Consider the following 27915-nt stretch of genomic DNA (forward strand, 5'->3'; position numbering starts at 1 on the left):
GTCCTTCCTAGGACTACAATGGTGTGTTCTTCAGAAGTTCTGAAGCATTACTGTGGAAGTTAGATATCATTCATCTCTTTTGCTTCCTTCTGAAGCTTTATACTGCTGATATGGTCCATTGTAGGATATCTGCCCACATCTTTCTAGGATTGTTTCTCTTTTCTCTGTATTTTCTCCTTTTTTTTTTTCTTTCATATGAAACCTACCTTACCTGTAGCTGTTCTCTGAATGCATTCTCACTTGCTGTCAGGACTGTTTCTCAGTTTTCATTTCTCTATCAAATGCCATTGGAATGCTCACCATTACTATTTGGAGAATTCAACACATGTTGGATGAGCAGATCCAACATATTTTGGTCACGGAAAAAGTGGTATTTCATGTGGTGTACTTCTGTGCATCGACAAGGTTGGAGGATCAGTATATCTTCATTTGTAGTTTTAGGTCTTGCATTTAAATTGACTTGCAGACATGGTGAAAATCGAGTTTCCGTCTTGTGCCCATCCCATATCATAGTGTCATGTTATGTCATATTTAATCTTGTCATATGTTGAATAGACTTGTTTTATTCTCAATGTATGTTTATAGGGCCTTTGTCAAAAGTCAACAGGATACAAATACCTCCTATACACTTGCTAAATTTAACAGGTTCTGTATTTTCTGCTTTCTAAATACTTAAATTCTTGAACTATATTGCAAAGTTCTTTGAAGGTTCTCCATGGCTGCCATTATTTTCTCTTGTGTTCAGTCTTCATAGTTATGCGATGTAAGGTAATATTCGAGCAACCTTTCTCTTAGGCTTTCACTTTTGTACTGCCTATCTCAGATATCCACCCTTTGTCTTCATTCAATTTTCAACTTTGTTCCACTCAATTTTATGACTAATAGAATTTTCCTAGACATCAAGAAGTGCAATTTCCTAAGCCAAGCCCAAAGAAACATAGGTCCCATGGTTTCCCTTATCTGCAATATCTAGTATATGTATGAGTCAAGCAGAAAAGGTCAGATAAGGTGATGTTAGGAAAATGAACCCTAGATATGTATTTAAATGTTTTTTTCTTTCATGCATTTGATTCTAATGCATTTATAAGATTATTTCTTTGTTGCTTTGTATGTCCCTCCCCCACAGTATAACCCCTGCTTTCACTGTATTTGATGTCGGTATAATTTGTGGAGGGGAAGGGGAAAAACAAGTCGTTTAAATAAGGATACAGGTGGACCTGTTGCAACAACGAGAAGTACAAGTTGTCATGTTGAAAACAAACTTTACAACTTTGGAGGGGGGGGAGGATTGGATGGGGGGTGGGGGAGGTCTGGGAAGGGATGTGAAGGGGAAACAAAGGAAGAGGCTACAATGCTTGATAAGAAATGTACTCATTATCTTGCCCATGTAATTGTAACCCCTCCGTACAATATGTTCACAATAAAAAATTTTAAAAAAGAAGTGCAATTTCCTTATTGCTAATTTTATGCATTATCTTACCTCATATATTATTATGGGATGAAGCATCAAAATTTCTCTAAGGATCAATTCCACAGGACTTTTAATTCTGATACTGCTGTAATCAGAGCAGGTCTATGATAGTTATTATTTCTTTTGATTTAGACAACTCTTATACAATATTTTATGATCAGAGTCACACTTTGTATTAGAGCCATGATAACTGGCTGTATATTATGTGATAAGTAATTGTTTATTATTTTTACTTTAAGGCAATGATGCTTTGTTTATTTGCTACCAGTAAGTATGTTTGAATATTGAAAGTATGTTAAGACTTCAACAATATAGATTTCCACATATGACTGCTTAAAAATGAACTGTGACAACTAAAAGAAATCAGCCAAAGCAAAAATATTAAAAAATAAAGTGGTCATATAGACAAAACAAGATAAACCAACTTAAAAGAAAACAGGAAATTTAAGTTGTACAACTAGACAATAATATATCAATAGCTTTACAGAATTTTTTTAACTCATGTATCAATAACCCACAGATCCAGCAGGCCAAAGAAATAGCTATTAGAAAATTTACTATTCATTGCATTTATATGACATTTATAGAAAACTGTTACTAATATTAAAATATATATTCCACATAAATTGACAGATAAACCATCTTAGAGACTGACCATACTCTAAATCATCAAGCACAATATTTAAAAATTACAGATTATAAAAATTGTCTGTATGACAATTAAACTTAAATAAGAATCCAATAACAATAGCAATGATTTAAAATTTCTAATACTAATAAATCAAGTGATATGATCTTTAGAACTATGTGGGTTATTGTAGACTTCCTAAGAAAATGTTTAAGTAAAATAGAACATAAATTCTATCAAATTTATAGAATGAAGACAGTGTTCTGTAATTTACCTCTTTGTATGTGTGTATATTAGCAAAGATAAATGTTCTGAAATCATTTTTTGGCTAAGTATAGAAGGAAACTTCTAAGTTGAAAGAAAGCATAATAAAACCTGGAGAACTGAATGAAGGCAGGGATACCTGAGAACTGGCAGGCAAGACAGGATAGGATGCAGGCAGAAAGTCTTGAAGGAAAGTCTTAGCTCAGGCAGAAAGTCCAACATGGTGGTAACCCGGGTTACCAAAACCAAACCCCACGGAGCCAATGTGGAGCAAGAGGGGAAGCTATGGTAACCCTTTGTGTACTTGGACTGGCTTCGACTTCCAGAAAAAGTTATGCCTCGCAGTTTTGTGTGCCAAAAGGCGAATAAGGAAACGTGACCCAAAGAGACTTGGTAGATTTGGGAGCAATCCCTTTTCACAGCCTGTAGTGGTAGTCATTCCTGGGCTGGTCCAGCTACATGCTGGAGCCCAGACTCTTCCCCTCAGTCCTCAGTTTTACCGTGGTCCAGAAAAATCTAAAAGGAGCTGCACTATAGGATGGGGGGTGGCCACAGAAAGCATCCTCACCGCCTGTGGTCCGCGGAGATCCTTTGTTTCACTTCAAGACAGCCCTGCTCTTGAATTGTAAAACGGCTCTTCTGGAAGCCAAGCTTACCATCTTTCCAGGGCCAGTTCAGAACTGGGGTAGAGGAACCCTTACAAGAGAGGGTTGAGAGGCATACCTCCCTTGAACAAACAGATGATGCTTTGTTAAATTGCAAATTAGTGCATTAATTAATTAGTTAAATATGTAACCTAAAATTAAGGTAAGTAAGGGAACGGGTGGCTGTGTTGAGCGGATGGATTAGAGTGTTGTTGAAAAGAGTGACATGGATCAAGATGCACTGTATTTATTAATTTCTTTGGTGAGGCTGGGAAGTGGCTAAGTGGTTGCCTAGCATACATGAAGCCCTGGGATGGATTCCTCGGAATCACATACACGGAAAAAGCCAGAAGTGGCGCTGTGACTCAAGGAGTAGAGTGCTAGCCTTGAGAGCAGAGACGCTCTGGAACAGAGCCCAGGACCTGAATTCAAGCTTCAGGATGGGCAAAAACAAAACAAAACAAAAACACACAAAACAACAACAACAAAAACAAAACAACAACAAAATCCCTGCTTTGGTGAATGTAAATTCCTTTATACAACAAATTAAAATAATTAAAATTTTTTTTAAAGAATTAAAAATAGAGACAAATGAGGAGAAGAGAGGAATGGAGAAAACAGTCAAGATTTCAATGTATTCTATAAAACGAAGAAGTGAAGTAGGAGGTGCGTTAGGAGGGATAGGTGAACATGTTGAAATTAGTAACCAAACAAAATGCATTGTATTCCCAAACTGCCTTGTGAAATGACAACCTCTTTGCATACTTCTTAAAGATAATTTAACAAATGAAAGTTAAATGAAGTCAGAAAAGTAACATAAAAGTCACTGGATCAGGTGTCTGAGTCCTTGGAGAGAAAAAGCCCAGGCTCTGTGGAGGAGATGTTTTCAAACCTGAACAGTTCTCCCTCCACCTCCATTTTTTAATCAATTAAAACTATTTAAAGTGTACAAAGTGATTTCAATTCAACATGTCAGTTCTGTGTGCAATGCATCAGTGTCACTCCCTTCATCAATCCCCCCAATCTGTTCCAACCTCATCCGTCCCCTCAAGTTTCCTAGTTTCTTTTCAACACACACACACACACACACACACACACACACACACACACACACACACATATATGTACATATGTACATATGTATATGTATATATGTGTGTGTGTGTATATATGTATATATAGTATTTGTCTACCACTTCTCCCTCCATTCCTCCACTCTGTCTCCCCTTTGAATCCCACCTCATTCAGACAGAACACATTTCTGTTCCCTAGTATTCATTTTCTTAAACTGTCAATTGCTAAAAGGGGTTATATCATAGGGACCCATCCCTGTGTATAAACCCTTTGACTATGTGTATATTCATATGGCTCAATGTAAATGTATATTTCATATACATTTATATTTTAAAACCGAACTTCTGCATATGACAGAGAATATGTGTTCTTTGTCTCTGAGTCTGAAAACATAAACACAGTTCTCACTACAATGTGGATACAGTGCTATGGGCGTGATTGAGTGGCACTCAGCCTGGCATTAGCAATGACGTGAGGACTCTGCTCCAGCTGCTGCTCCTCCCACCTCTAAGCCTGATCTAGCCCAGCTGGACCTTGTGATGAAAACCTAAGAGAGGGCTGCTGATGGTCCGTGAGCTTCTCAGATGTACTGTGACCCACAGAGACAGGCAGAATAATCCTTGAAGGGGGTTTTTACCACTCAAAATGGCCCAATCACAACCAGAAGTCTATTGATTCTGGAAAAGCCTGGGGTAGATTTGTTTTTAATCTGCAAAGGACTTCAACCCTCAGTTGGGACCCCGTCAAAGGAGGTCAAGATAGATACTACCCTATTGTGAATTGCCAGCTTTCCAAAGGCTTCATAGCCCTAGTTCTGTTGTTGTTTTATTTAACTTATTTTATTTATTTATTGTTCTGGGCTGCAACAACTATGGAGAATGGCAAGCCCAGGGTCACATCAACCTATGTAAGTTTAAATAAAATAACTTCTTTTTTAAAATTAAGGTTTTATATGTTTCAGACAACATGTCTTTGTCTTCAGATAGCTTGTAAAAATGTTATGCATTCTCTCATTACAATTTCTCATTTATTTTCTTGAGATTATTATTATCATTATTTATTTATTTATTTATTTTGGCCAGTCATGGGGCTTGAACTCTGGGCCTGGGCACTGTCCCTGAGCTCTTCAGCTCAAGGCTAGCACTCTACCACTTGAGCCATAGCACCGCTATTGGAAATAAGAGTCTCATGGACTTTCCTGCAGGGGCTGGCTTTGGACTGTTATCCTCGAATCTCAGATGCCTGAGTAGCTAGGATTACAGCCATGAGCCACAGGTTCTTGGCTAGATATTCTTGATTAGTCACTAGACTTCACTCAGCAAGCCATTTCCCTAAACTTCAGTGTATATGATGGAGATTGTAAACTTATTTATATGTAAATGTCATTGCTGGGAGCAATCAAATGTGTGTGGAATTATGCAGCCAGAGGCTCTCCCTTCAAGGGCTGTGTAGTCTCCGGCTGTCTTGTACAGTGTCACCTCCTGTCTAATTCCCAGCATGGCCCTTGAGGAACGTGTGAAGAACCATAGACACGATGTGTTCTGTGCCAAGAGTATACAAGGAGGCTAGCGGGAACTAGAAATGTGTCTGAGTTTGCTCTGTTAATTTGCCTCTAGAATAATACTTTACTTTTAAATTTAAGCCTGGAATGAAACAGATGTAACTGCATGCAAATTATGAGCCCTCCATTTTGAGGATTACTGATGAAGGCTAGCTGTGGTAAGCCTGTATGGTACCACTATGTTCTTATTACATGCTCACAAGTCAGACTACTTCTCTATCTTCACCCCCAGAACAATAAAATGTCATAAACAAGTGAGCTTTTTTAATGCAACAACATCTAGACTGTTTTAATCAAACTTTTGAAACTTAAAGAGAAAATGTGAAAATACCCATTAAAAAAGGATAAAATATAAGGTATTGTCTACAGTAAGGTTAAAAATAATCCCTACAATAACAAAATACTTAAAAAAGGATACAGGTTGACACATTGTAACAATGAGATGCACAAGACACTATGTTGAAAATGAACTTTACAATATCCAGGGAAGGGGAGGGAGGAGTTGGGGAGGTGGGGAGAGAAGGGATGGTAGGGGAAAAACAAAGGAGGAGGTATAGGAAATGTACTCATTTCACTGTAACCCCTCTGTACAGTATTTTTACAATAAAAACATTTAAAAATAATCCCTAGCTTCTAATCCAATAGAAAGATGAAAGAACTTGAAGAACTAAAGCAAATTAAAATGAATTTCTGCAGTCCAAAAATTCATATCCTTAAAAATATTCACAAACTATAGTGTAATAAGACTTTTACTGAAAAAATAGATCAATGGAATGTCAGTCAGTGTTAGCATGTGTTTTTAGCATGTGCAAAGCCCTGGGCCTGATCCCTAGCATACACACTCATACAACAGTGCGTGTGTGTGCTGTGCACACACACACACACATACAGTATCATTTTCACCATTTCAAGTATGTTAAGGGAAATAAGACCTGGTCATTGGCATCTGGGGAGCTCTTATCTGACAGATAAATCAAAATCATTTTTGTCTCCACAATTTCAAAGGCTACCATACAATACCTTGCTACAGTGCTCCTCAGCCCTTTCACAGCTGCTTGTATGTCTGACAGTTGCTAAAACACACATTAAAAAAATACATTGAGTTCTTTCAAATGGCTTTCAGAAGAACTTTCCCTGTTAGATCTCAGACAGCTGGTTTAATTATACACTATTCAACAACAACAACAGCAACAAGAACTATAACTATTTGATATGTAGAATGACAAATGGTCCCTCAGAAGGTAACTTCTGTGGCCCAAGACTTAATCTCCATGAATATGAAGTCCTTTGGCCTCCTCTTCCCTCACTCCAAATCTAGAAATCCTGTCACCTCTACTTCATATATTTTCCTGTACTTCTTCTTTGCATACATAGACTTTTTCACAGAAGCATCTTTAATGTATCCCCATAACCTTTTGAGTCTTTGACTGAATCTTCATCCATCAGATCAGATCATAGGGTCATGTACATCTGAGCTCCATAAACCATATACTGTCCCATGAATCAGGACCTGTCCATTCTGGAGTTGGGCTTGTTTGTGCATAAACTATTAATATTGTTTCTTTCTCACCAACCTAAGGACAAACCTTGGATTTTTAAAGGTGTTTAGAGCAGCTATCTCTTTACTGTGTCACATGAGTTCTGGTATCTGAATCCATTTAGGCAATGTCACAAATGTGAGCACCATCTTTGGTGAGCCCTTACAAAGGTCCCTGATTTCAAAGTATTTACAAATCAAACTGCTAAGTGTAACATTTACCTTTGAATTTTACAAGTGCTGTGCCTCTCTGCTATAGTATCACAGAGTGACAGAACCAGAAACCACCTAAACCCAAGGAACTCTGTGGAAGATGACTTCACTTCAGACCCTAAAACTTCATCTGAGTGATCTACGTTCTATAGACCTAGTGAATTTGACCCAGAATACTGTGGCATTTTCTTCCTTTGATGTTACTTAATGTTAATGTGTTAATTCTCTTCATCTTTGATCCTGGCACACTCTTTACCCTACTTCAAAACATACACTGCCATACTCGCATGATTAGCAGGACATATGAGAAAGATCACTCCTATCCGTGCCATTAAAAATGTAACAGAGAATATTATAATTAGGTCATGGGGAAACATTTACTTCTTTCTCTCTGAGATGATTACTCAATTTTGTGTCTTCTTCTTGCCACATATTCCAGGTTTTTTTTGTTGTTTATTTTTGTACCATGACCTATTCCATTCCAACCACAGACAAGATACCCCTCCTTGTTCACACCTCAACACCACCAATCTTCATGTATGCATAACTAAACTCTGAGTTTAAGCCTGCCAAAAATTTAACTGCTTCCAGACCTACATCTGCTGTTCTAAGAATACAATATTATTTCAAAAAATCCAACTGACTATAATACTATCTACATATGCACAGTATAACACTTTACCAATATATTTCTAGATTTATTCCATATCTCAGATCTGTGTTCTCTATAGTACCTTCAAAATTAGAGATTTGCTTAGACACCAACTTATAATGCTATTTCAACTAGTACCCCTATTCCTCATTTTTATTCCTAGACTAAATGTTTCCCTCAATTCAGAGGGCAACTACTTTCTACCCTGTGAAACACAGTTGTATGATATAGACCTCACAAATATCTCAAAAAATGAGGTCAAAACTCTACTGCAGGTTGGCTCAATGTAACAAAGAGATGTACAAGACACTATGTTGTAAACAAACTTTAGGGGGGGAGGGGGGGAGAATTGGGAAGGTGGGGAGGGAAGGGATGGTAGAGGAAAAACAAAGGAGGGGGTAACAATGCTAGATAGGAAATGTACTCATCACCTTACTCATGTAACTGTAACCACTCTGTACAGTATTTTTACAATAAAAAATTAAAAACATCTACTGCAAAACATTAAGGGAATAATAATACTGTAGCTCCTCATTTTAAAAGAAGAAGGCTGTTTGTACTTTACTTTGAGGCTTTGGCTGGTAGCAAGGCAGTTCTTGTTTTTAAGGGAAGTTGATAATGTCCAGGCCCTAGCTACTCTCTTTATCAGATTCCTATTCAGGACCTCTGTATCCACCCTAGCTCTCTGCCACCAGATACCATGCCTGGGCAGTTTCTTCTTGACTAGGAATTTATTCAAATTAGCCAATCCCCAGGGGTCTACCTAGACACCTCCCCTAACTTGACCCGCCCAAACAGCTCCCTGCAGCTCAGGCTACCACCCTCCTCCACCCACTTACTTTAGTGGCCCTGCCTGGCAGCCTGCTTACCTTTCTCGTGTGGGTAAGTAGCACTTGTGCTTTTTGACTATATAGGTAACAAAATCCATAGATACCTTCTAATACTCACTGAAAGAATTTACAGTGTGTCGGGACCAGTACGTTTAGTGTGAGGCTTCTTGGATTCCTGCAGCAAGGAGAGAAGAAAGCTAGTCTCATGAATTTATTCTTGAATAGTGCTTAGAATTTTTGTTTTATAACTATCTTTTGTTAATTTTGACATCAGATTTTAAGTATATCAAAAAGTTCGTTTTAATTAGTGTATTTTAATAGCACATGAGGTTTCATTGATAGTACATAGGGTTCTAAGTACGTTGTACTTTGCTCAAGTTCTAAAATGTTTTTTTTAATGAACCCCAAGATAGGGACACAACTTGTTTTTTCTTTCTTGCTATTGTTTTTAATGTATTTAAAATGTACTATGTGATTTTTTTGTTTCTCTTGTATTTTCTTCCCCCATGATACAACCCACATTTTCACTGTATTTGATATCGGTGCCCTGCATCTTGTATATACATTTTTCTGTCTTGGGGAGGGGAAGAGAACTAACAAAATGCTGAAACAAGGACACAGGATGACCCATTGTAACAATAAGATGTACAAGACACTATGTTGAAAATGAACTTTACAACTTGGGGGGGAGGAGGGAGATAAGGGTAGGAAAGGGGGAAGAGGAAGTTGGGAGGATGGGGAGGGGGGAGATAGGGAGGTGGGGAGGGAAGGAATGGTAGGGGAAAAACAAAGGAGGAGGTGACAATGCTCGATAGGAAATGTACTCATTACCTTACTCACGCAACTGTAACTCCTCTGTACACAATTTTTACGATAAAAACATTTAAAATTAAAAAATAAAATGTTTTTACCAGTAATTTTTGTGAATTTACACTCAGAAAGTGGGATCTTTCTGTTTTTATAAAATTGTGAAATTTGACACACGTATATAGAATTGCACAATGGCCTTCGACAAAGAACAATTGCAACTTCTTGAACAGCCCCTAGTGCTGTGTCTGGCTTTCTTTCTGTTTCATGCTTCCCCTTCCACCCACCCCCACCTCCACCCCACCTCCTTTTACATCTTTACACCCTTCTGGGTCAGTCAGGTTTCTTTTCATAGTGTTCCATGCAAATGGAATTGTACAATCTGCAACCACTGGAAACTGGCTCTCTTGACTCTGAAGTATATGTCTATCTATGTCTACATATTCTTTTCATGGAATAATGGAGTAATAATCAAATATCTTTACTGAAAAATGACATCTTAAATGCTTTTAAATTCTGATCTGTTAAGAACATGTATTTATAAACTTTTTACATGGAGATTAATTATTTCTCCTCTTTGGGTCCAGAGTAAGGGAATGTTTAGAAGCTGTCAAATTTGCTTGTCTATTGTGCACTTTTCTTGCATTCCAATTGCTAAGATGTCAATCAATCCCTTAATATTCCTACGATGGGAAATGGGCTTTTCTTTTTCCTTCTTTTTTTAATCTGCCCTATTCTAACAAGCATGTAGTATTTTCCATATGACTTTATGTTGTATTTTCCTAATGACTAATAATGTAATGTCACAGTCACTTAAAGTTGCTACATGTTTCTACACAGAGAAGAGTAAATGAAGCGTATACAATTGTAACTGAGAAAATAAAATAAACGTTTCAGAAATGGATCTGTCATTTAAGAGATAGAGAATAAAAATGCTAAGAGAGATCATCCTTCCTCTGAGTTCAAACCCTAGTACTGGTATACACGTGCACACATGCACATGCACAAACACACACACACACACACACACACACACACACACACACACACACACACACACACCTTTCTTTGTGAGGACAGAATAACAAAATTATCCAATTATTTTAAAATAAATGTGGTTTAAGTACTTTTGTGGTCAAATTTGTTCACTTTTGCATGACACTTTACTAAAATCTGAGTAAAGAGAATGCAGTTTGCCCATCTTGTATGTATAAAAGATGCTGTGTTTGATCACTGGCAGAATGGAATCATAATATGAACTAAAATTTTTAAAAATACAGATAATTTAGGGTCAGTTTTTCTTTGTACTATGAGGTATTTGTTTCTCCATGTAACCAGAAGTGCTGGTGAATATTTCTGCCTTTTTTCTTTTTTTTTATCCTAGGTCTTTAATATCAGAAAAGATTGAATAAGAGTTTTAGGAAGAGCGGGAACAAATATTGACCAGACCTTGTAACTGTGACTGAGACAGTCCAGGGGAAGACAGGAGTCTGGAATGCAGCCCTGGTACCTGAGCATCAGGATCCTCCTGCTCTCCTTCCTGCTTTACTGGCCAGCCTCAGGTGAGTAAGGAGGAATCAGCTACTTTTCCTCCACACTGGAGCCTAGCTCAGAAGTATTTCTGTTCTTCAGAATTCCCAGAAGTCTCACTATTTCCTGAGCTGGAGGTCATAGGCTTTATCTCTCTATCTATTCCCAGGTTCTCTTTCTCTTCCCTCTCCTCTCTTTTTTTCTTTGTGAAGATGAAATACTTCAAATATCCAGTGATGACCATTTTTGCAGGTAGATTGATTTATTCATCTTGACAATTCCAGATCTGAAAATGATGACCTTTATGTTTAGAATTACTACATTTTAAAGCAGCCCTTCAAGTGCCATAAAATTCAACTTAGTCCTTTCACAGATGAAAAAAACTAAGACCTGAGAAACACAGTGAAGAACAGGAAACACAAAAATCCCTGCCTGCATATATTAAATCATGCAGGGTAAGATGTCAAAGTATTTGTTTTATTATTGTTTAATTACCATGATATAGAATATGCCTAGAGTATTATAAGTACTCAATAAACAGTAGATATTATCATATTGCTATCTTATAGACCGTCCTTTATTCCAAATTTTCTTCTAACACTCAATTTTCAAGTATTTTTAAATCATATTGTTAGTGTCATTTTTTATTATCCTTACATAATTGTACATAGAAATTGCCATTTAGCAAAGCAATTTATTAATACAACATATCTTGATCAATGTGACCTCTTTCAACATTCTCATACATTTCCTTACCCACCTACTACTTCCCTCACTTTTCTTAATTTTGTAGGATATACATTGGATTCTTCACTCCATTTTCCCCCTCTTGTCTTCTTCATTCATCTACTCTTTTCTCCTTAACCTTACCCCATCCCTTTCAATTACTCACTTCCTGATATTTCATTTTTCTGAAGTTTGACTTTGTTTTTCTTAGGAATTACACTACTTGAAGTCTCCCTTGAATCTATCCTATTTCAGTTAGTACATTTGTGTTCACTTGTATACCACCCAACATATACAAAGCTAGCTTATAAGCTAATTCTAGCTTCCATATGTAAGGGAAAACATACATCCTTTTTCTCTCTGCACCTGACTCACTGCACTCAGTATAACTTTTTCCAGATCTTTACATTTCTTTACAAATGGACCACAGTATCATTCTTTTTCATGGATGAGTAAAATTCCATTGTGTAGATACACCACATTTTTTGATCCATTCATCCATTCAGGGGCATCAGGGCTGATTCCATATGTTGGCTATGGTGGATAGTGCTGCAGTAAACATGTTTGTGCTAGTTTGTGATCTGTTGGATTAAGGCCCAGGAGTGAATCATATGGTAGCTCTATGTTTAATTTTTTAAGGAACTTTCACATTGCTTTCCACAGTGGTTGAACAAGCTTATGCCCCTAAACAGTGGATAGGGTCACCTGTTTTGTTTGTTTCCCTGATAATGGCCATTTTTAACTGAGGTGAAGTGGAATCTTGATGTTGTTTTGATTTTCATTCTCTTTATGGGCAGATATGTTGAGCATTTCTTCAAGTGTCTGTTGGACATTTTCACTTCTCTGAGGACATTTTCACTTCTTCTCAGAAGATCCTACAGTTCATTAGCCCATTTATTAATTGGATTGTTGAGTTTTTGAGGAGTTAATTTTTAAAGTTCTCTGTGTATTCTGGGTATTAGGCCATTGTCTGATGTAATGTGGAAGTCTGATGTAATCTGGAAGCAGTCTTCTTAGCTTATGGACTATGTCCTTGTATGTGCAGAAATTGAAGAAAACTTAAGGAAATGGAAAGAATTGTCTGGCAATGCTGCCCAAAGCAATCTCTAAATTCAATGCAATACCTATCAAAATCCCATCATGATTCTTTAATGATATGGAGAAAGCAATCCAAAAATTCATATGGAACAACAAAAGACCCCAAATAGCAAAGACAATGATTATCAGGCAGAATGGTGTTGGAGGAATAACAATACCAAACTTTATTATCTTTAAGTAGTTGTCCAAAGGAACTATTCTGAACCTCAGTTTAGGATTACAATGCATCTTGTTTGATGTCACTCCTTCATCCACCTTCTTCAACCCCACATGGATGATTTATAAACAATTACGCATTAAAATGATATATTCAGTGACTTTGTATGGGATTAATCTTGCACTATATCCTATGCACCTGTCTAAATCTGAGCCCAGGTAACAGCCTGTGCCATAAGGTGCTCCATAACAGAATAACACGTGCACTCAGGGCTCTGGGACCCCAAGATCTTCCCGTGGCTTCAGTTCTTTTGCTTTTCTCTTTTTATTTTATTGTCTTTGTACTTCCATATGAAAACATAAAAGACTTGGATGCAATTCCATAATTCTGTTATTCCAGACTGAATCAGAATCTGAATTTTCTCTGAAAAAAATAACTAAAGCAAAAAAGGCTGGGGAGAAGATTTAAGTGCTAGAATTCTTACCAAGCACCCAGAACTGCCAAAAGAGATGTTAGAGCTGATACGATGAGCAATTTCTAGCATAGGAATTGTTCCTCATAAGAAGAGATGTGCATCCCAGACAACACACGTAAACATAAGTGCTTCATTTAAATGGAAAATACCAATGCAAGAGTGAAATATGAGCATTTTTTGTCAATTATGGGGCCTGAACTCTGGGTCTAGGCGCTGTCCCTCAGCTCTTCAGCTCAAGGCTAGTGCTCTACCACTTGAGCCACAGTGCCACTTGCGGCTTTTTGCTTTTTGCTTATGTGGTGCTGAGGAATTGAACCCAGGGCCTCATGCATGCAAGGCAAACAATTTACCTTTGAGCCACCTTCCCAGCCCACTATGAGCATTCTTAACAGAGAAAATCTCAAGCAAATATCCCAAGAAATAAGATGAAAGGATCAATCTCTTTTCATTTTTTCGATGCAAAACTCAGTGGTTTTCTTTAGGTTTTCAAAGATTGAGTATCCATTTTCCAAAACAATTATTTTATGTTTTGGGTATTATGCCTTTTCAAATCTTGAAATATTTATCTATATGTAAGAAATATCTTTAGACAGAACTTTATGTTTTCCCTGAGCCTTTTCTTAAAGATGAAATATCTTCCATATTTCTCTGTACCTTCATTTTTCCTCTGACTCACAATATGAAGTCATGTGTGGCATTTTGCACTTGTAGCCTCGTATCAGTCCACACAAAGTTTGGGGTCTTGAAACATTTTGAATTTCAGATATTTAGATTAGGGATGCCAAATCTGCATTTCTTATTTTATAACTGAGTTCTGATATAGTCTTTTGTATATTTGTAAAATACCTACTTTATTTATTTATTTTTTTACATTCTTTCTTTACACTGAGAAAGTACTATGACATTCAGTTTTTTCTTAGCATGAAACATTATTTTTAGTGCATTCATATTTTACTGTGGTTTAAAGCAAAGAAACATTTGGTGAATTATATCCCAACTCTTACATAATGCTTTCCTAAGTACAGATAACAGGACAAGATAGTCAATCACTCACAGACTTAATTTTCTTATCTGTAAACTGAAGAAATGAAGACAATACTCCACAAAATATAGAATTGTTAAGAGACTTAAAGTGATTTATATGAACTTGATTTTCAACTGTGTCTAGATGACATGACTGGTATACATTGGTTATATCTGTTGCTATTAACTCCTATGCAAAAATGTATTTGGGCATTCTTGTTTTAGAACTTCTCACTCACTGACAACAACCCTTTGTGAAAATAAACCTATTCTACTTCCTCACTCATCAGACAGTCAAAATCAGGCCTGTTACATACTCAGCAATGACCCTGTCCTTTGCTTAATCACTTACAGGACAATTTGATGTGAGAGGACCACAATTACCAGTCATTGCCTTGGTTGGAGAAAAGGCTTTTCTGCCTTGCTACCTCAGCTCATCCATGGATGCTAGCAGCATGAATATAACATGGTATCGTATTGGTCGGTCAGGCTTTGTGTATGCTTTTAGGAATGGTAAGGACTACACAGAGGGGCAGGCACCAGAGTACCGCAAGAGGACAGAGTTGCTGGTGGAGAATATCACCAATGGACATGTGCTTCTGAAGATCGATTCCATCCATCCTTCAGATGGAGGGATTTACACATGCGACTTTGTAAGCTCCACATACTTTGAAGGAGCCAGGGTTAAACTGCTTGTTAAAAGTAAGTCTGAGACATGAGTATTTTCTTTTTCTTTTAATTTAATTTTATTGTCAAGGTGATGTACAGAGGGGTTATAGTTACATTTGTAAGAGTACATTTCTTGTCAAACATTGTTACCTCCTCCCTTGTTTTTCACCCGCTTTCCCTCCCCCTGAAACGAACACTTTCTGGAAAATTAATACTGTGTTTGTTTCCAGTTAGTACTTATACTCAGTGTGAATGGACAAAGGTAGCTGAAGTCTACATAACACTAAGATGGAATGCCAGAATACCATTCATTTGATCAAATCAGTCAAATTTTTTCTTGTGTTAACTGAAATATATTCATCTCTCTTCTCTTTCTTTAAAATGATTGTTTAGGGTCATTACCAAAGAATCTGTCCCAATACTACAGAGTGCCAGAAACACAGTCCAGTCTACTAATGCCATTCTTATTTCCAAATGTGAGCTAGACAGGGACAGGAACAGTCTGACTAGCTCACTCTCAATTCTAACTTTCTGCATATTAGTGTACTTTTCCAGTGACATTACACCGTCTCCCCTTTATGACATTTTTTTTATTCACATAGCTGCACAGATTTGTACTTGAACACACTTGTGCATAGACATTTCCCACAGCAGGGCAGGGTGGCGGGGGTGTCCGTCCTGATGGATAAAAGGTAGGATTGTGACTCAACCATAAACTTAGCTTGAATCAGCTGCTCTCTATAAATATCATAGGGCAATATTCTACATTCACAGAAGAGTTTCTGTATGTTCCTCCTTAAATGCCACTTAGATGAAACCAACCCAGTCCATTTCTAGTACAAATAATGACTAAAAGTCAGGAGATGCTCCTTCCTGTTCCTTATGATGTGGGGACGATCATCTATGCCTCTCTCTCAATGGCAACTAGTACGGAGACTAGTCCTCATCCATCACAGACACTCTGCATAGACCTTGGACGTCCTTAGTACCACATTTACCCAATAAATGGTCAGCACTGACAAGATCCTTTCCAATACTCTAGTCTGCTGAAAAGTAAATTGCTGGTAAATTTTAAACAACTCTGATAATTACTACCAACTAGATTTTTTTGTTTTATATCTTAAATCTTGTAAATCATTTGATATCATTTTTAAATATAGATTTATTGTCATTATTAAGATGTTGTACAGAGAGGTTACCATTTCATGATTCAGGTCAATTAGAAATTTTATAAATGACCCAATAGATCTCAGCAGAGTCTCGGAGAGGAAGGTTTCCCCTGGCTGGTTTATTGGATCCCAAGTGGTATCCCCAGAGCAGATCTACCTGGACCTGTGACTCATGCTCAGTGATAATTGGAACCTCACCACAGTAGGAACCTTACCTCATTTGTGTCCGTCTTAGAATGCAGCTTCTTAGATTGAGTCTTGATCTTGTCTATCAGGCGATCTCAAATTTCTGTGGTTTTCCAGCTGTGTGGGTTCCCATAACATTCTTTAATCTTCTTTCCCCCTCCTGCGGGAGATTCCAGAGGAGATGCATTCTCTGAGAAAACTCAGTGAAAGCCTGAAACTCCCTGAATTTTTTCCCCTAGTTAGGGAAAAACAAGGCAGCCTGTCAATTAGGTTGATCTTCTTTAGTTCTTAAGGTCATTTTCTCCTTCATTTATCTTACCCTTGTTTCTATTCCATAACAATCCCACAGAAATATTCAAGTATCCAATGCTCTACATGGATTTTAGCTATAGAATACAATATGTTTTGCTCTACACTGAACTGCAAATTGCTGTGCATTAATTACAGTCAATTGTTATCTCAGGCCAGCTAAAGAAGAGCACAGTACAAGTGGTTTTTCTTTCTTGCTATTTTTTCTAAAGTATTTATAAGGTGATTTTTTTGTTGCTTTGTATGTCGCTCCCCCATGGTATAACCCGTGATTTCACTGCATTTGATGTTGGTATAATTTGGGGAGGGGAAGGGAAAAAACCAATTGTTTAAATAGGGATACAGGTGGACCCATTGCAACAATGAGAAGTACAAGATGCTATGTCAAAAATGAACTTTACAACTTTGGCAGGAGCCGGATTGGGGGGGGTTGGGGGGAGGGGTGGTTGAGGGGAGTGTAGTCATGGAGATAGGAGGGCAGGAATGGGTGGGGAAAAACAAGGAGGAGGCAGCAATGCTTGATAGGAAATGTACTCATTACCTTGCTCATGTAATCGTAACCCCTCTGTATGGTATTTTCAGAATAAAAAACTTATTAAAAAAGAAAGCAGTTGTTGGACCTGGTGATTTTTCTATATCCTTCATAATTAATGCCTCTTTTACACTTAAAAAATCATCTTTACATAATTGTACAATGGAGTTGCCATTCAAAAAGCATTTTATAAGCCAGGCGTTGGTGGTTTAAGCCTATAATCCTAGCTATTTAGGAAGCTAAGATCTGAGTATCATAGTTCAAAACTAGCCTGGATAGGAAAGTCAGTGAGATTCTTTTTTTTTTTTTTTTTTTTTTTGCTGTTTCTATTCTTTTTTTAAAAAATAAGTTTTTTATTGTGAAAATACTGTACAGAGTTATATACAGGGGTTATAATCACATGAGCAAGGTAATGGGTACATTTCTTATCAAGCATTGTTGCCTCCTCCTTTGTTTTTTCCTTACCATCCCTTCCCTCCCATCTCCACAACTACACACTCCCCCCTCTCCTTGTACATCTTATTGTTGCAATGGGTCCACCTGTATCCCTATTTACACAATTTGTTTTTTTCTCTTACCCTCCCCAAATTATACCTACATCAAATACAGTGAAAACAGGAGTTATACTGTGGGAAAGGGACATACAAACAACAAAAAAAAAATCACATGGTACCTTATAAATATGTTAGAAACGGTAGCAAAAAAGAAAAAAAACCATTTGTGTCCTTATCTTGGGGTTCATTTTGCTTAACATCATCTTATCTAACCTTTTCTGCTTGTCTCAGATATATACTCGTTATTGCAAATAAGGGAAACCATGGGACCTATGGTTCTTTGCACCTGGCTTACTTCACTTATTGTATAATTTTTTTCCATATCTTTCCATTTCCTAACAAATGGGAGAGTGTCATTCTTTCTGATGGAGGCATAGTTATTTCTAATAAAACACCAGAAAATCAAAAGTGGTGCTGTGGCTCAAGTGGAAAAAAACTAAATTTAATTTCAAAAAAGAATTTTATGGGGGCTAGGAAGTTTGCTTAGTGGTAGAGCGCTTGCCTTGCATACACGAGGCCCTGGGTTTGATTCCTCAGTACCACATAAGCAGAAAAAAGCCAGAAGTGCTATGGCTTAAGTGGTAGGGTGCTAGCCTTGAGCTGAAGAGCTGAGAGACAGCACCCAGGCCTAGAGTTCAGCCCCCATGACTGACAAAAAAAAAAAAAAGCATTTTATGAATTCAATGTGTCTTTATCAATGTCATTCCTTTCAGTATTCTCACCTCTCATACCCAAACTCCCTCCTCCCTCACTTTTCTTAATTTTATAGGCTATGCATTGAATTTTTGACTACACTCCCTCCTTCCCTTTCCTCCTCTACAGTTTTGAAGATGACACACTGCTGTTCCATGCTTAAGTCCTTGACAAAATGGAAATAAAATGGGTCAGAAGGCTTGGCTTTCTTGGAGGAGTACAAACCAGGAAGGCTAGGGCCAGGGAGGTAGAGTCTCTGCTTATCTGTTAATGTCTATGTGGGAGAGTCAGGCAAGAATCAGTAGCAGCAGCCAAACCTTCTAATATCAGGCTGGGTCTCACGAGAAATAATTCATGTTTTTCAGATGCCTTAGACTTGAGCATCAGTTCCTGGACAGTGAGACTGGCTATGTTTATGATTTTCCTTGATATCTTCTTGATAACTACCTGTATTTTCTATGCTTGCAGTAATCTAGTCAAAGGTAAGCGGGATGAGTGGGGTGGATTTCATTTGTATAGAGCTCATTCAATTCTCTTTACACACTAGTCAGGAATGGGATTAGGGATATTTCATATTTAAAATTAAGTAGAAAAATCCTGAAGAGGAAGAATTGTTCTCTCTGAACAATCTTAGTGTTGTGTTTAGTCTTCTTTGTTTTTTTCTTTGTTTTCTGGTATGGCGGTTTAAACTCAGCTTCATACTTGGTCTACTTGTTTGTCTGGCACTCTGCCATTGAGTCATACCTCCCATCTGTCTTTTTCTGGTTATTTTGGAAATAGCCTCTTGTGGACCTGATGCCCAAGCTGGAATTGAAACATGATGTACCCTGATCTCAGCCTCCTTGGTAGCTAGGATTACAAGCATGAATCACTGGGGACCATCTACTTCTAGGCTTTTGTATTTACTTTCCCCTCTTCATGGAATCTACTTTTTCTTGGTCATTTCTAGATTATCTCTGCATCCCTCTGGGAACTAGGTGAACCATTTAATTTTGCTCTGAATGCTGCCCAGATCCCACAGCCAGGCACCCCTCACCATGACATTGCATGGTGCTCTGTGCCTGTGACTAGAAGAGGCATGCATCTTTCTTTGCTGCTTTTATCTGTGGCTTGCTCAGTGCCCAACTAGGATGAAGAGAATGACACACAAGTATCAATTGAATAGAAGAATGATTCTTCTTTTTATTTTCTCTTTCTTTGTAGTTGCTGTTTATTATTTTTTTCCAGATTTATAGGATAATTCAAAAATGAGATCTGTTTTCTCTTGGTCTATAGGTTGAATATCATATGGTACCTATTTTTCACAGAAACTCTCATGTTTTATAATTAATTTCTTCTATTGACTTGATCTTATGGTATATTGATTGGCGCTTCATACTTTTGGCTGCCTTACTTGGAATGAAAACAGGCCCAAGTGAAGAGCTTTGGCCAGAAGCTGCCTAAACTACCTGCCCAGGGATAATTGGTCAGAGTCTACCTGACTTTAAGAGAAAGAATTACAGTGAGAGATTCTAAGGATACCCATATGTAGTAAATTCCCATGGACTTCTTAATAGAGAGCCATCTCTGTCTATTCCATCCTAGAGGGATGGAAATGACATGGTGTCTGTTCAGTGGGGTACAGTGCCACCACTGAGACTCCATGCCCAACTGGAAGAAGTGTGCCATGTTTTTACAAAAAAAAAAGCTGTAATCAAGATGAGTGTGTCCTAAAGTTGTCAACATGATACTGTTAGAAGCAGAGATGGTTCTGGTGTGACCATTTCCTCTACCAATGAGGAAGCTGCTTAACAACTTGTGTCCCCCTTCTTGCCTTTGATAGAGCTGTTTCATGCTCACAAAGTGTATGAGATATTCCTTAAACAAAAGAAAAGAGCAATATCAAAAGCACTATTTCATAGCTTTTGATGCAGATTCTTTTACCCTAGACATCATAGTAAATTCTATAGGTCTTTATCCAGATTCACGTATTACACCATTTGCAAGATTACTGATGCTTTCTGCTTGGGAAAAAAACACTCACTTGACTTTGTTAATAAAATAAAAGCATTCCTTTAAAAATAGAATTTTAAGCTAAGTAAAATAATAATAAAAACAAAACAGTGTCAAAGTCTATAGAAGGGTATGAAGTCTCATTAGCATGAGGGTCCTAGCATTAAGCTGTAATTGACAGGCAAATTCTTGATGCCCCACTCGAAAGAGAGAATGCATTTCTCATTACAAGGTCTTCAGAACAGAAAATCGCACCTTGACTGAAGTAGGTAGTCAGTAGATTTTGATTAAAAAAAAAGTCACAAATATTTTCAGTGGACTGAGGAATGCCATAATAACAAACCCAAGCCTTGGTGGCAACCAGCTTCTGCAAAGCTGGTGGCATCCCTTGGGGAACTCTAAGGCAAGCTTCTATTTCATTCATTGGGACCTAAACAGCAGCCACCTAGCAAAGTGTTAACTGGTACTCTACAAATCATATACAAATTCTAAGATCAACTTTCTTGGAAACTCAGAAACAAATAATTTTTAACTCTTCTTTCTAGAGAAAAATCACAGAAAAAACCTTGTAGAAACCTCATAAAATATATATATATATATATTCTCTATATATTTTCTTATTCTTCACTGAAAATCTAGCCTATATCCTCACAAAACTCTCTCTCTGTCTCTGTCTCTGTCTCTGTCTCTCTGTCTGTCACTGTTTCTCTGTCTCTGTCTCTGTCTCTGTCTCTCTCTCTCTTTCTCTTTCCTCTTCCCTTCTTTCTTCCTCCTTCCCTGTGATTTGTTTTAGACCAAAAATATTTTTGGCAAGGATGATATATAACCAGATTATCACCATTTACATGCCATATGCTATTTTTTAAAATGCCCTGTGCCTTTCCCAGTCAATCATCTAACTTGAATATGTCCCACCTGATTGTAACTTAGAATAAAGCTCAGATTTTTCAGGTAAATGTTCTATGCATAATGTGTGATAAGAATGACTTTATGTTTGGCATATAAGCATCCTGAGGGTGTATTCACCGATGATCTATATGAGATATGTAAAACAAAGTAAATATATGATTTGAATATAAGGTGCTAGTATTAGACAAGAACCAAGCAAGTAAATGAGATAGATGGTTTACACTACACCAACCTAAATAAATGTTCAGCTACTCACAGCAAAGATGCACTGATCACCTTGTTCTGAAAACCTGTTTCTACATCAATCAGGACCAGTTCTCCCCTCTCCCAACCACTCCAAATCCCAAACCACAAGGTTCTACAGTACTAGCATTGTTGCAAAGGTGTCCTGTTATTTTTATTCTTTCCCTTCTCCCCTGGAAACACCAAGACTTCCAGGAGTATCACACCACTTACAGCAGCGTAAACAAGAAACAGGTGCTGCTGTTTCTCCTTCAAAAACAAATGAGAGTAAGCAACAACCTCTTAACAGCAAAACCTTAATCTAAAAATGAATCCTAATTCCCTCTCATTTTAATCCTCCCATCTCCATCTCAGGCCCCCTAATTCCCAAATGCTGAAACTCTTTTTGCCAGGGCCCCTTTTGCTTGTTTCCTTTTTACCAGCAACTCCTTCCTCTCTTACCTCCCCTGCTGCACAGCCAGTTCCTAATGTGTGAACAAACTGACCTGCTTCTGTGCTGTGTGTAAGGTGGTGTCTCCTTGGTATCTCCCTCCCTCTGTCACACTTCTACTCTGCCTATGGTGTTCCTGTGCTGAGGAAATGTTCTGTGATTGAAAACACTGATGAAGATAGTTCCTGAGTGGTCAGTTTGGGTTATTTCCTTCTAATATTATATGCTGTGTAGTTAAACTCTGATATGAGATTAGTACTCAGTTTCAGATGAAGAGGTTAGATGGTGTTCTGTATGATGGTGTCATATACAATGCTCTGCAATGATGTTTACTTTGGCTCTATATTTGGAAAGGGGCTTCAATTTCATCTGTTTTGTTTTTATATGCATTTACTCCTATCTTAGCAGTTTCAAGGTTTTTTTTTCAGGCTTAAAGTCACTGATGTTCCTCCTTTCTTCACAGAAGATGAACACAATGTTCATCCGCACCTTGTTATATGGTGATATGAAACATGTGAAATTCATGCCAGCAAAGAAGGAAGTTCCTGACCATCCTGAGCAATTTCCATTTTAGCTGAACTGGCTCAGAGCAAATCCTCCAGTGGTAATCATCACACTGTGATATTGAAATAAAAAGAAACAGCAGCTGGACAATAGGACTGTGGGGTTTTTTTTCTTTTTGTTTGTATTTTGTCATGGGGCTTGAACTCTTGATCTGGGTGCTGTCCCTGAGCTCTTCAGCTCAACAAGAGTGCTCTACCACTTGAGCCATAGTGCCGCTTCCAATTGTCTGATGTTTATTGGAGATAAGAGTCTCTCAGATTTTACTGCCTGGGCTGGATTTGAACCATGATCATTAGATCTCAGCCTCCTGAGTAGCTAGGATTACAGGCATGAGCCACCAGGGCCTGGCAGGACTGTGTTTGGATTCACTTGACGGCAAAACATCTTATATCTACACATATCCTCTCATTAGATTATTTGTACTGCTCATTCCCACAACCCATCCTGTGCTTAGTTCTATTCCTTTCATCTCTTTTGTTAATAAGAAAAGCAAATTTTCTCATTCCTCTTCCTTATGAGTTAGAAATCCTGAAATTAGCTAGCTACTTTCCTCAGCAAATTTCTATTGCACTTTTCTCAGGATGATTTATACCGATTAGGTGTTACTCTGTTTCAACTATAAGTTGTGGGCTTCTATAGGCTAAAGATCAAATGCTACTTATTGCTTTGCCAAAAGGAATGCTTAGAGCTCAATATCATTTGGGATGACATTGATTTCACTAAAATTCAGTCCTAACAATTGTAAGGTCTGTTCCTGGATGGCGAGCAGACTCCACCCTCCCGGCAGCAAAGTCTCCACCTGCGTTACCTAGGCAACTGGGACACCTGGAAGAGGTCACATCTGAATTTGATGTGGCCACACCTTTCTTTGCCCTAGATTTCTCTTTCCCAGCTCTCTCTCTTTCCCAGCTCTCTCTTTTTCCCAGTTCTCTCTTTCCCAGCTCTTTCTTCTCTTTCCCAGCTCTCTCTTCTCTTTCCCAGCTCTCTTTCCCAGGCCTTTCCCAGCTGCATGGAGGGCCAACATGGCCTGGTGCCAGCCAGAACGATTAATAAACTTACCCCTTACCTGAATACCATGTGCGTGGTGCTGTTCTTATCAGCTACCTCTTTTTAAAAACCTAACACCAATCACCAGACCAGCTCATGAATTAAAACATATATTTGTACAGTAACTCTTCTGTGTAGTTCCATCCTCGGGCCATTTTTTTTCTTTTTTTATTGTGAAAATACCATACAGAGGGGTTACAATTACATGGGCAAGATAATGAGTACATTTTTTATCAAGCATTATTGCCTCCTCTTTTGTTTCCCCTTCCCATCCCTTCTCATCCCTTCCCATCTCCCGCCCCTCCCCGCACCAAAGTTGTAAAGTTTGTTTATCGATATAATGTCTTGTACATCTCATTGTTGCAATGGTTCCACCTTCCCCTCCACAAATTATACCTACACCAAATGCAGTGAAAACGGGTTATGCAATGGGGGAGGGACATACAAAGCAACAAAGAAATATAAGTATGTTAGAAACAATAGCAAAAAAGATAAACCATTTGAGTCCTTATCTTGGGGTTCATTTTGCCTACCATCAACTTATCTGATTGTTTCTGCTTGTCTCAGAAATATACTAGTTTTTGCAAATAAGGGAAACCATGGGACCTATGTTTCTTTGGGCCTGGATTACTTCACTTAATATGATTTTTTCCAAGTCTTTTCATTTCCTAACAAATGGGGCAATGTCATTCTTTTTGATGAAGGCATAGAATTCCATTATGTATATATACCACATTTTCTTGATCCATTCATCTACTGAGGGTCATCTGGGTTAGTTCCATATCTTAGCTATGGTAAATAATGCTGCAATAAACATAGTTGTGCTGGTAGCTTTAGTATGGTCTTGTTTGTGATCATTCGGGTAAAATGCCCAGAAGTGGGATTGCTGGGTCAAAGGGGAGCTCTATGTGGAGTCTTTTGAGGAACCTCCATACTACATTCCAAAGTGGTTGAAGAAGTTTACATTCGCACCAACAATGCAGTAGGGTTCCCTTCTGTCCACACCCCCTCCAGCATCTGTTGTTAGAGTTCTTGATTATAACCATTCTAACTGGGGTGAGGTGGTATCTCAATGTTGTTTTGATTTGCATTTCTTTTATGGCTAGAGAGGTTGAGCATTTCTTCATGTGTCTATTGGCCATCCTTCTTTCCTCTTCAGAGAAGTTTCTCTTTAAGTCTTTAGCCCACTTATTTATTGGGCAGTTGTTTCTTTGAGGATTCGTTGTTGGGGGATTTAATTTTTTAGTTCCAGGTATGAGACTTGTCTGTATTATGGCTAGATCTTTTCCCAATCCGTGGGCTTTCTATTGATCTTGCTAGCTATGTCCTTTACCATGCAGAAGCTTTGCAATTTCATGCAATCCCATTTGTACAACCTTTCCTTGATTTGTTGTGTTTCTGGGTCTCTATTAAGAAAATTTCAGCCTGTGCCAAGGAGACCTAGGGTTTCTCCTATTCCATCCTGTAATGTTTTCAGAGTGTCTGCTTTGACTCCGAGGTCTTTGATCCATTTGGAGTTGATTCTGGTGCAGGGCGATATATAGGGATCTAGCTTTAGTTTTCTGCAACTAATTAACCATTTTTTTCCAGCACCATTTACTAAAGAGGCTATCTTTCTTCCATTCTATTTTTTTAGCTCCCTTATTGAAGATTAGATGGCTATAGGTCTGTGGGTTCATTTCTGGGTCTTTTGAATTTTAAAATAGTTCATAGACCAAGACTATTCAAAGTATGTAACATAGTGGTCTAATAGTTTTATATATGTACATGGTGTGTATTGATTATCTTTCTCATATTAATAACAGATTCTGTGTTGCCCTCTGTAAATTAGATCTACAGAACATGATCTTCTTCTAATTTAAAGTTTGAGCCCTTGAACCAGATCATCCCATTCCCTACTAACAATGCAATTATTTAAATTTTATTTTCTTTTATTGTGATGTACAGAGGAGTTACAGTTACATAAGTAAGATAATAGGAACACTGCTTGTCGAACATTGTTATCCCCACCCTCATTTTCTTTCACTTTCCCTCATCCCTACTTCTCTCCCCTCAAGTTATAGTTTGTTTTCAACAGTGTCTTGTGAGTATCACTTTTGCATTGGTTCACACTTTGTCCTTTGTCTCACCATTTTCTTACCCCCCATCCCTTCCCCAAATCCAATAATCATATATTCAAGACACAAGGTACCAAAATTAAGAACAGAGATTACAGGAGATAAACCAAAAGGGGGAACAGAGAAAAGAAGAACTTGACACAGTATATGTTACATGGTCATATGTACATACATAGCTATTGAGCTATTGTGACCCTCTTCTAGGAATACCCTAGACATATACTAATTACTTCAAATAAGTGAAACCTTGGAGCTTGTGCGCCTTTGAGTCTGTCTTACTTCACTTAATATGATTTTTTTCCCAAGTCTTTCCATTTTCTTATCAATGGAATGATATCATTCTTTTTTATGGAAGCATAGAATTCCATTGTAGATAGATAGATAGATAGATAGATAGATAGATAGATAGATAGATAGATAGATAGATCACATTTTCCTGATCCATTCATTTACTGAGGGGCATCTGGGTTCATTCCATAGCTTACGTATAGTAAACAATGCTGCAATAAACATAGTTGTATTGGTAGCTTTAGTATGGCCTTGTTTGTGATCATTTGGGTAAATGTCCGTTAGTGGGTCATAGGAGAGCTCTATGTAGAGTCTTTTGAGGAACCTCCATACTGCTTTCCAGAGTGGTTGAACCAGTTTACATTCCCACCAACATTGTAGTATTCCCTTTTGGTCACATCTCTGCTACCATCTGTTATTATTTCTTTTCTTGATAATGGCCATTCTAACTGGGGTGAGATGGAATCTCAATGTAGTTTTGATTTGCATTTCTTTTATGGACAGAGATGTTGAACATTTCTTCATGTGTCTAATGACTATTCTTATTCTTCTCCAGAAGAGTCTCTTTATTTCTTTAGCTCACTTATTAATGGGATGGTTGTTTCTTTGAGGGTTTGTTATGGGGGGTGGTAATCTTTTGAATTTTTGGTATATTTTTGATACAAGGTTCTGATCTGTTGTATGGCTAGTAAAGATCTCCAATCTGTGGGCTTTCTATTTATCTTGCTAGCTATGTCCTTTGCCATGCAGAAGCTCTGCAGTTTAATGCAATCCCATTTATCCAAATTTTCTTTGATTTGTTGCATTTCTGGATTTTTATTTAGGAAGTTTTGACCTTTGTCAGGGAGTCCTATTGTATCACCTATCCCTTCCTGTAACATTGTCAGGGTATCTGCTTTTAACTTGAGGTCTGTGATTAATTTGGAGTTGATTCTGATACAGGTCACAACCCAGTTCTACTTTCTACTTGACTCTTATAGGAAGTGTTTTTATATCTATATGAGCATATTTAAGATTAAGATTCAGTGCCATGGCAACCATATATCTGAGTTTCAGCAATGAATGACTCCTGGGAAGCTTTTCCACCAAAGCCTCACCGAAAGATTATGCTTTTTGTTTATGGAAACATTGATTTGTGATATTGCCAAGATAGCAGTGTTTCATAGTATACTGCATTCTTGTTTGCTGGCAGAAATGTTAATGCTGTCAGTGTCAATTATCTCATTGATTGGATATATACTTATGTTTATGCTTTTATCTCAAGTGGAAATAGGAGTAACTCATGAGTCATCATGACAGTTTATATCTCCAAATAACATGGTGATAGTTATGTCAAACCTGGAAGATCAATTTTTCCACATCCTACTCTGTCTTCTGGCTCTTACAATTTTCCCACCTTATTAAAAAAATATTCCTGGAACCTTGGAGGGACTGCTACATGTCAGGAAGCTTAAGGGCTGCTAGTTTGTAAAAGAATTTACCAAGACAAGCAAGTAGAAGTAAGAAATTTATTAGGGTATTGC

The 27915-nt window shown here is 37.7% G+C and overlaps 1 protein-coding gene across 1 annotated transcript; it reads left to right on the forward strand.

Annotated features, from left to right (window-relative positions):
- The first annotated feature begins 8907 nt into the window (after positions 1-8907).
- On the forward strand, positions 8908-23013 carry LOC138835755 (myelin-oligodendrocyte glycoprotein-like). The gene is made up of 5 exons (XM_070034274.1): positions 8908-8926; positions 11066-11243; positions 15045-15392; positions 19168-19284; positions 22840-23013. The coding sequence occupies exons 2-5, from the start codon at positions 11177-11179 to the stop codon at positions 22878-22880; spliced, it is 573 nt and encodes a 190-aa protein (XP_069890375.1). The 5' UTR covers positions 8908-8926; positions 11066-11176; the 3' UTR covers positions 22881-23013.
- The last annotated feature ends 4902 nt before the right edge of the window (positions 23014-27915 follow it).

Source organism: Dipodomys merriami, unplaced genomic scaffold (genome assembly GCF_024711535.1).
Source record: "Dipodomys merriami isolate MVZ:Mamm:240054 unplaced genomic scaffold, mDipMer1.0.p SCAF_24, whole genome shotgun sequence".
NCBI classification, from domain to species: Eukaryota; Metazoa; Chordata; class Mammalia; order Rodentia; family Heteromyidae; genus Dipodomys; species Dipodomys merriami.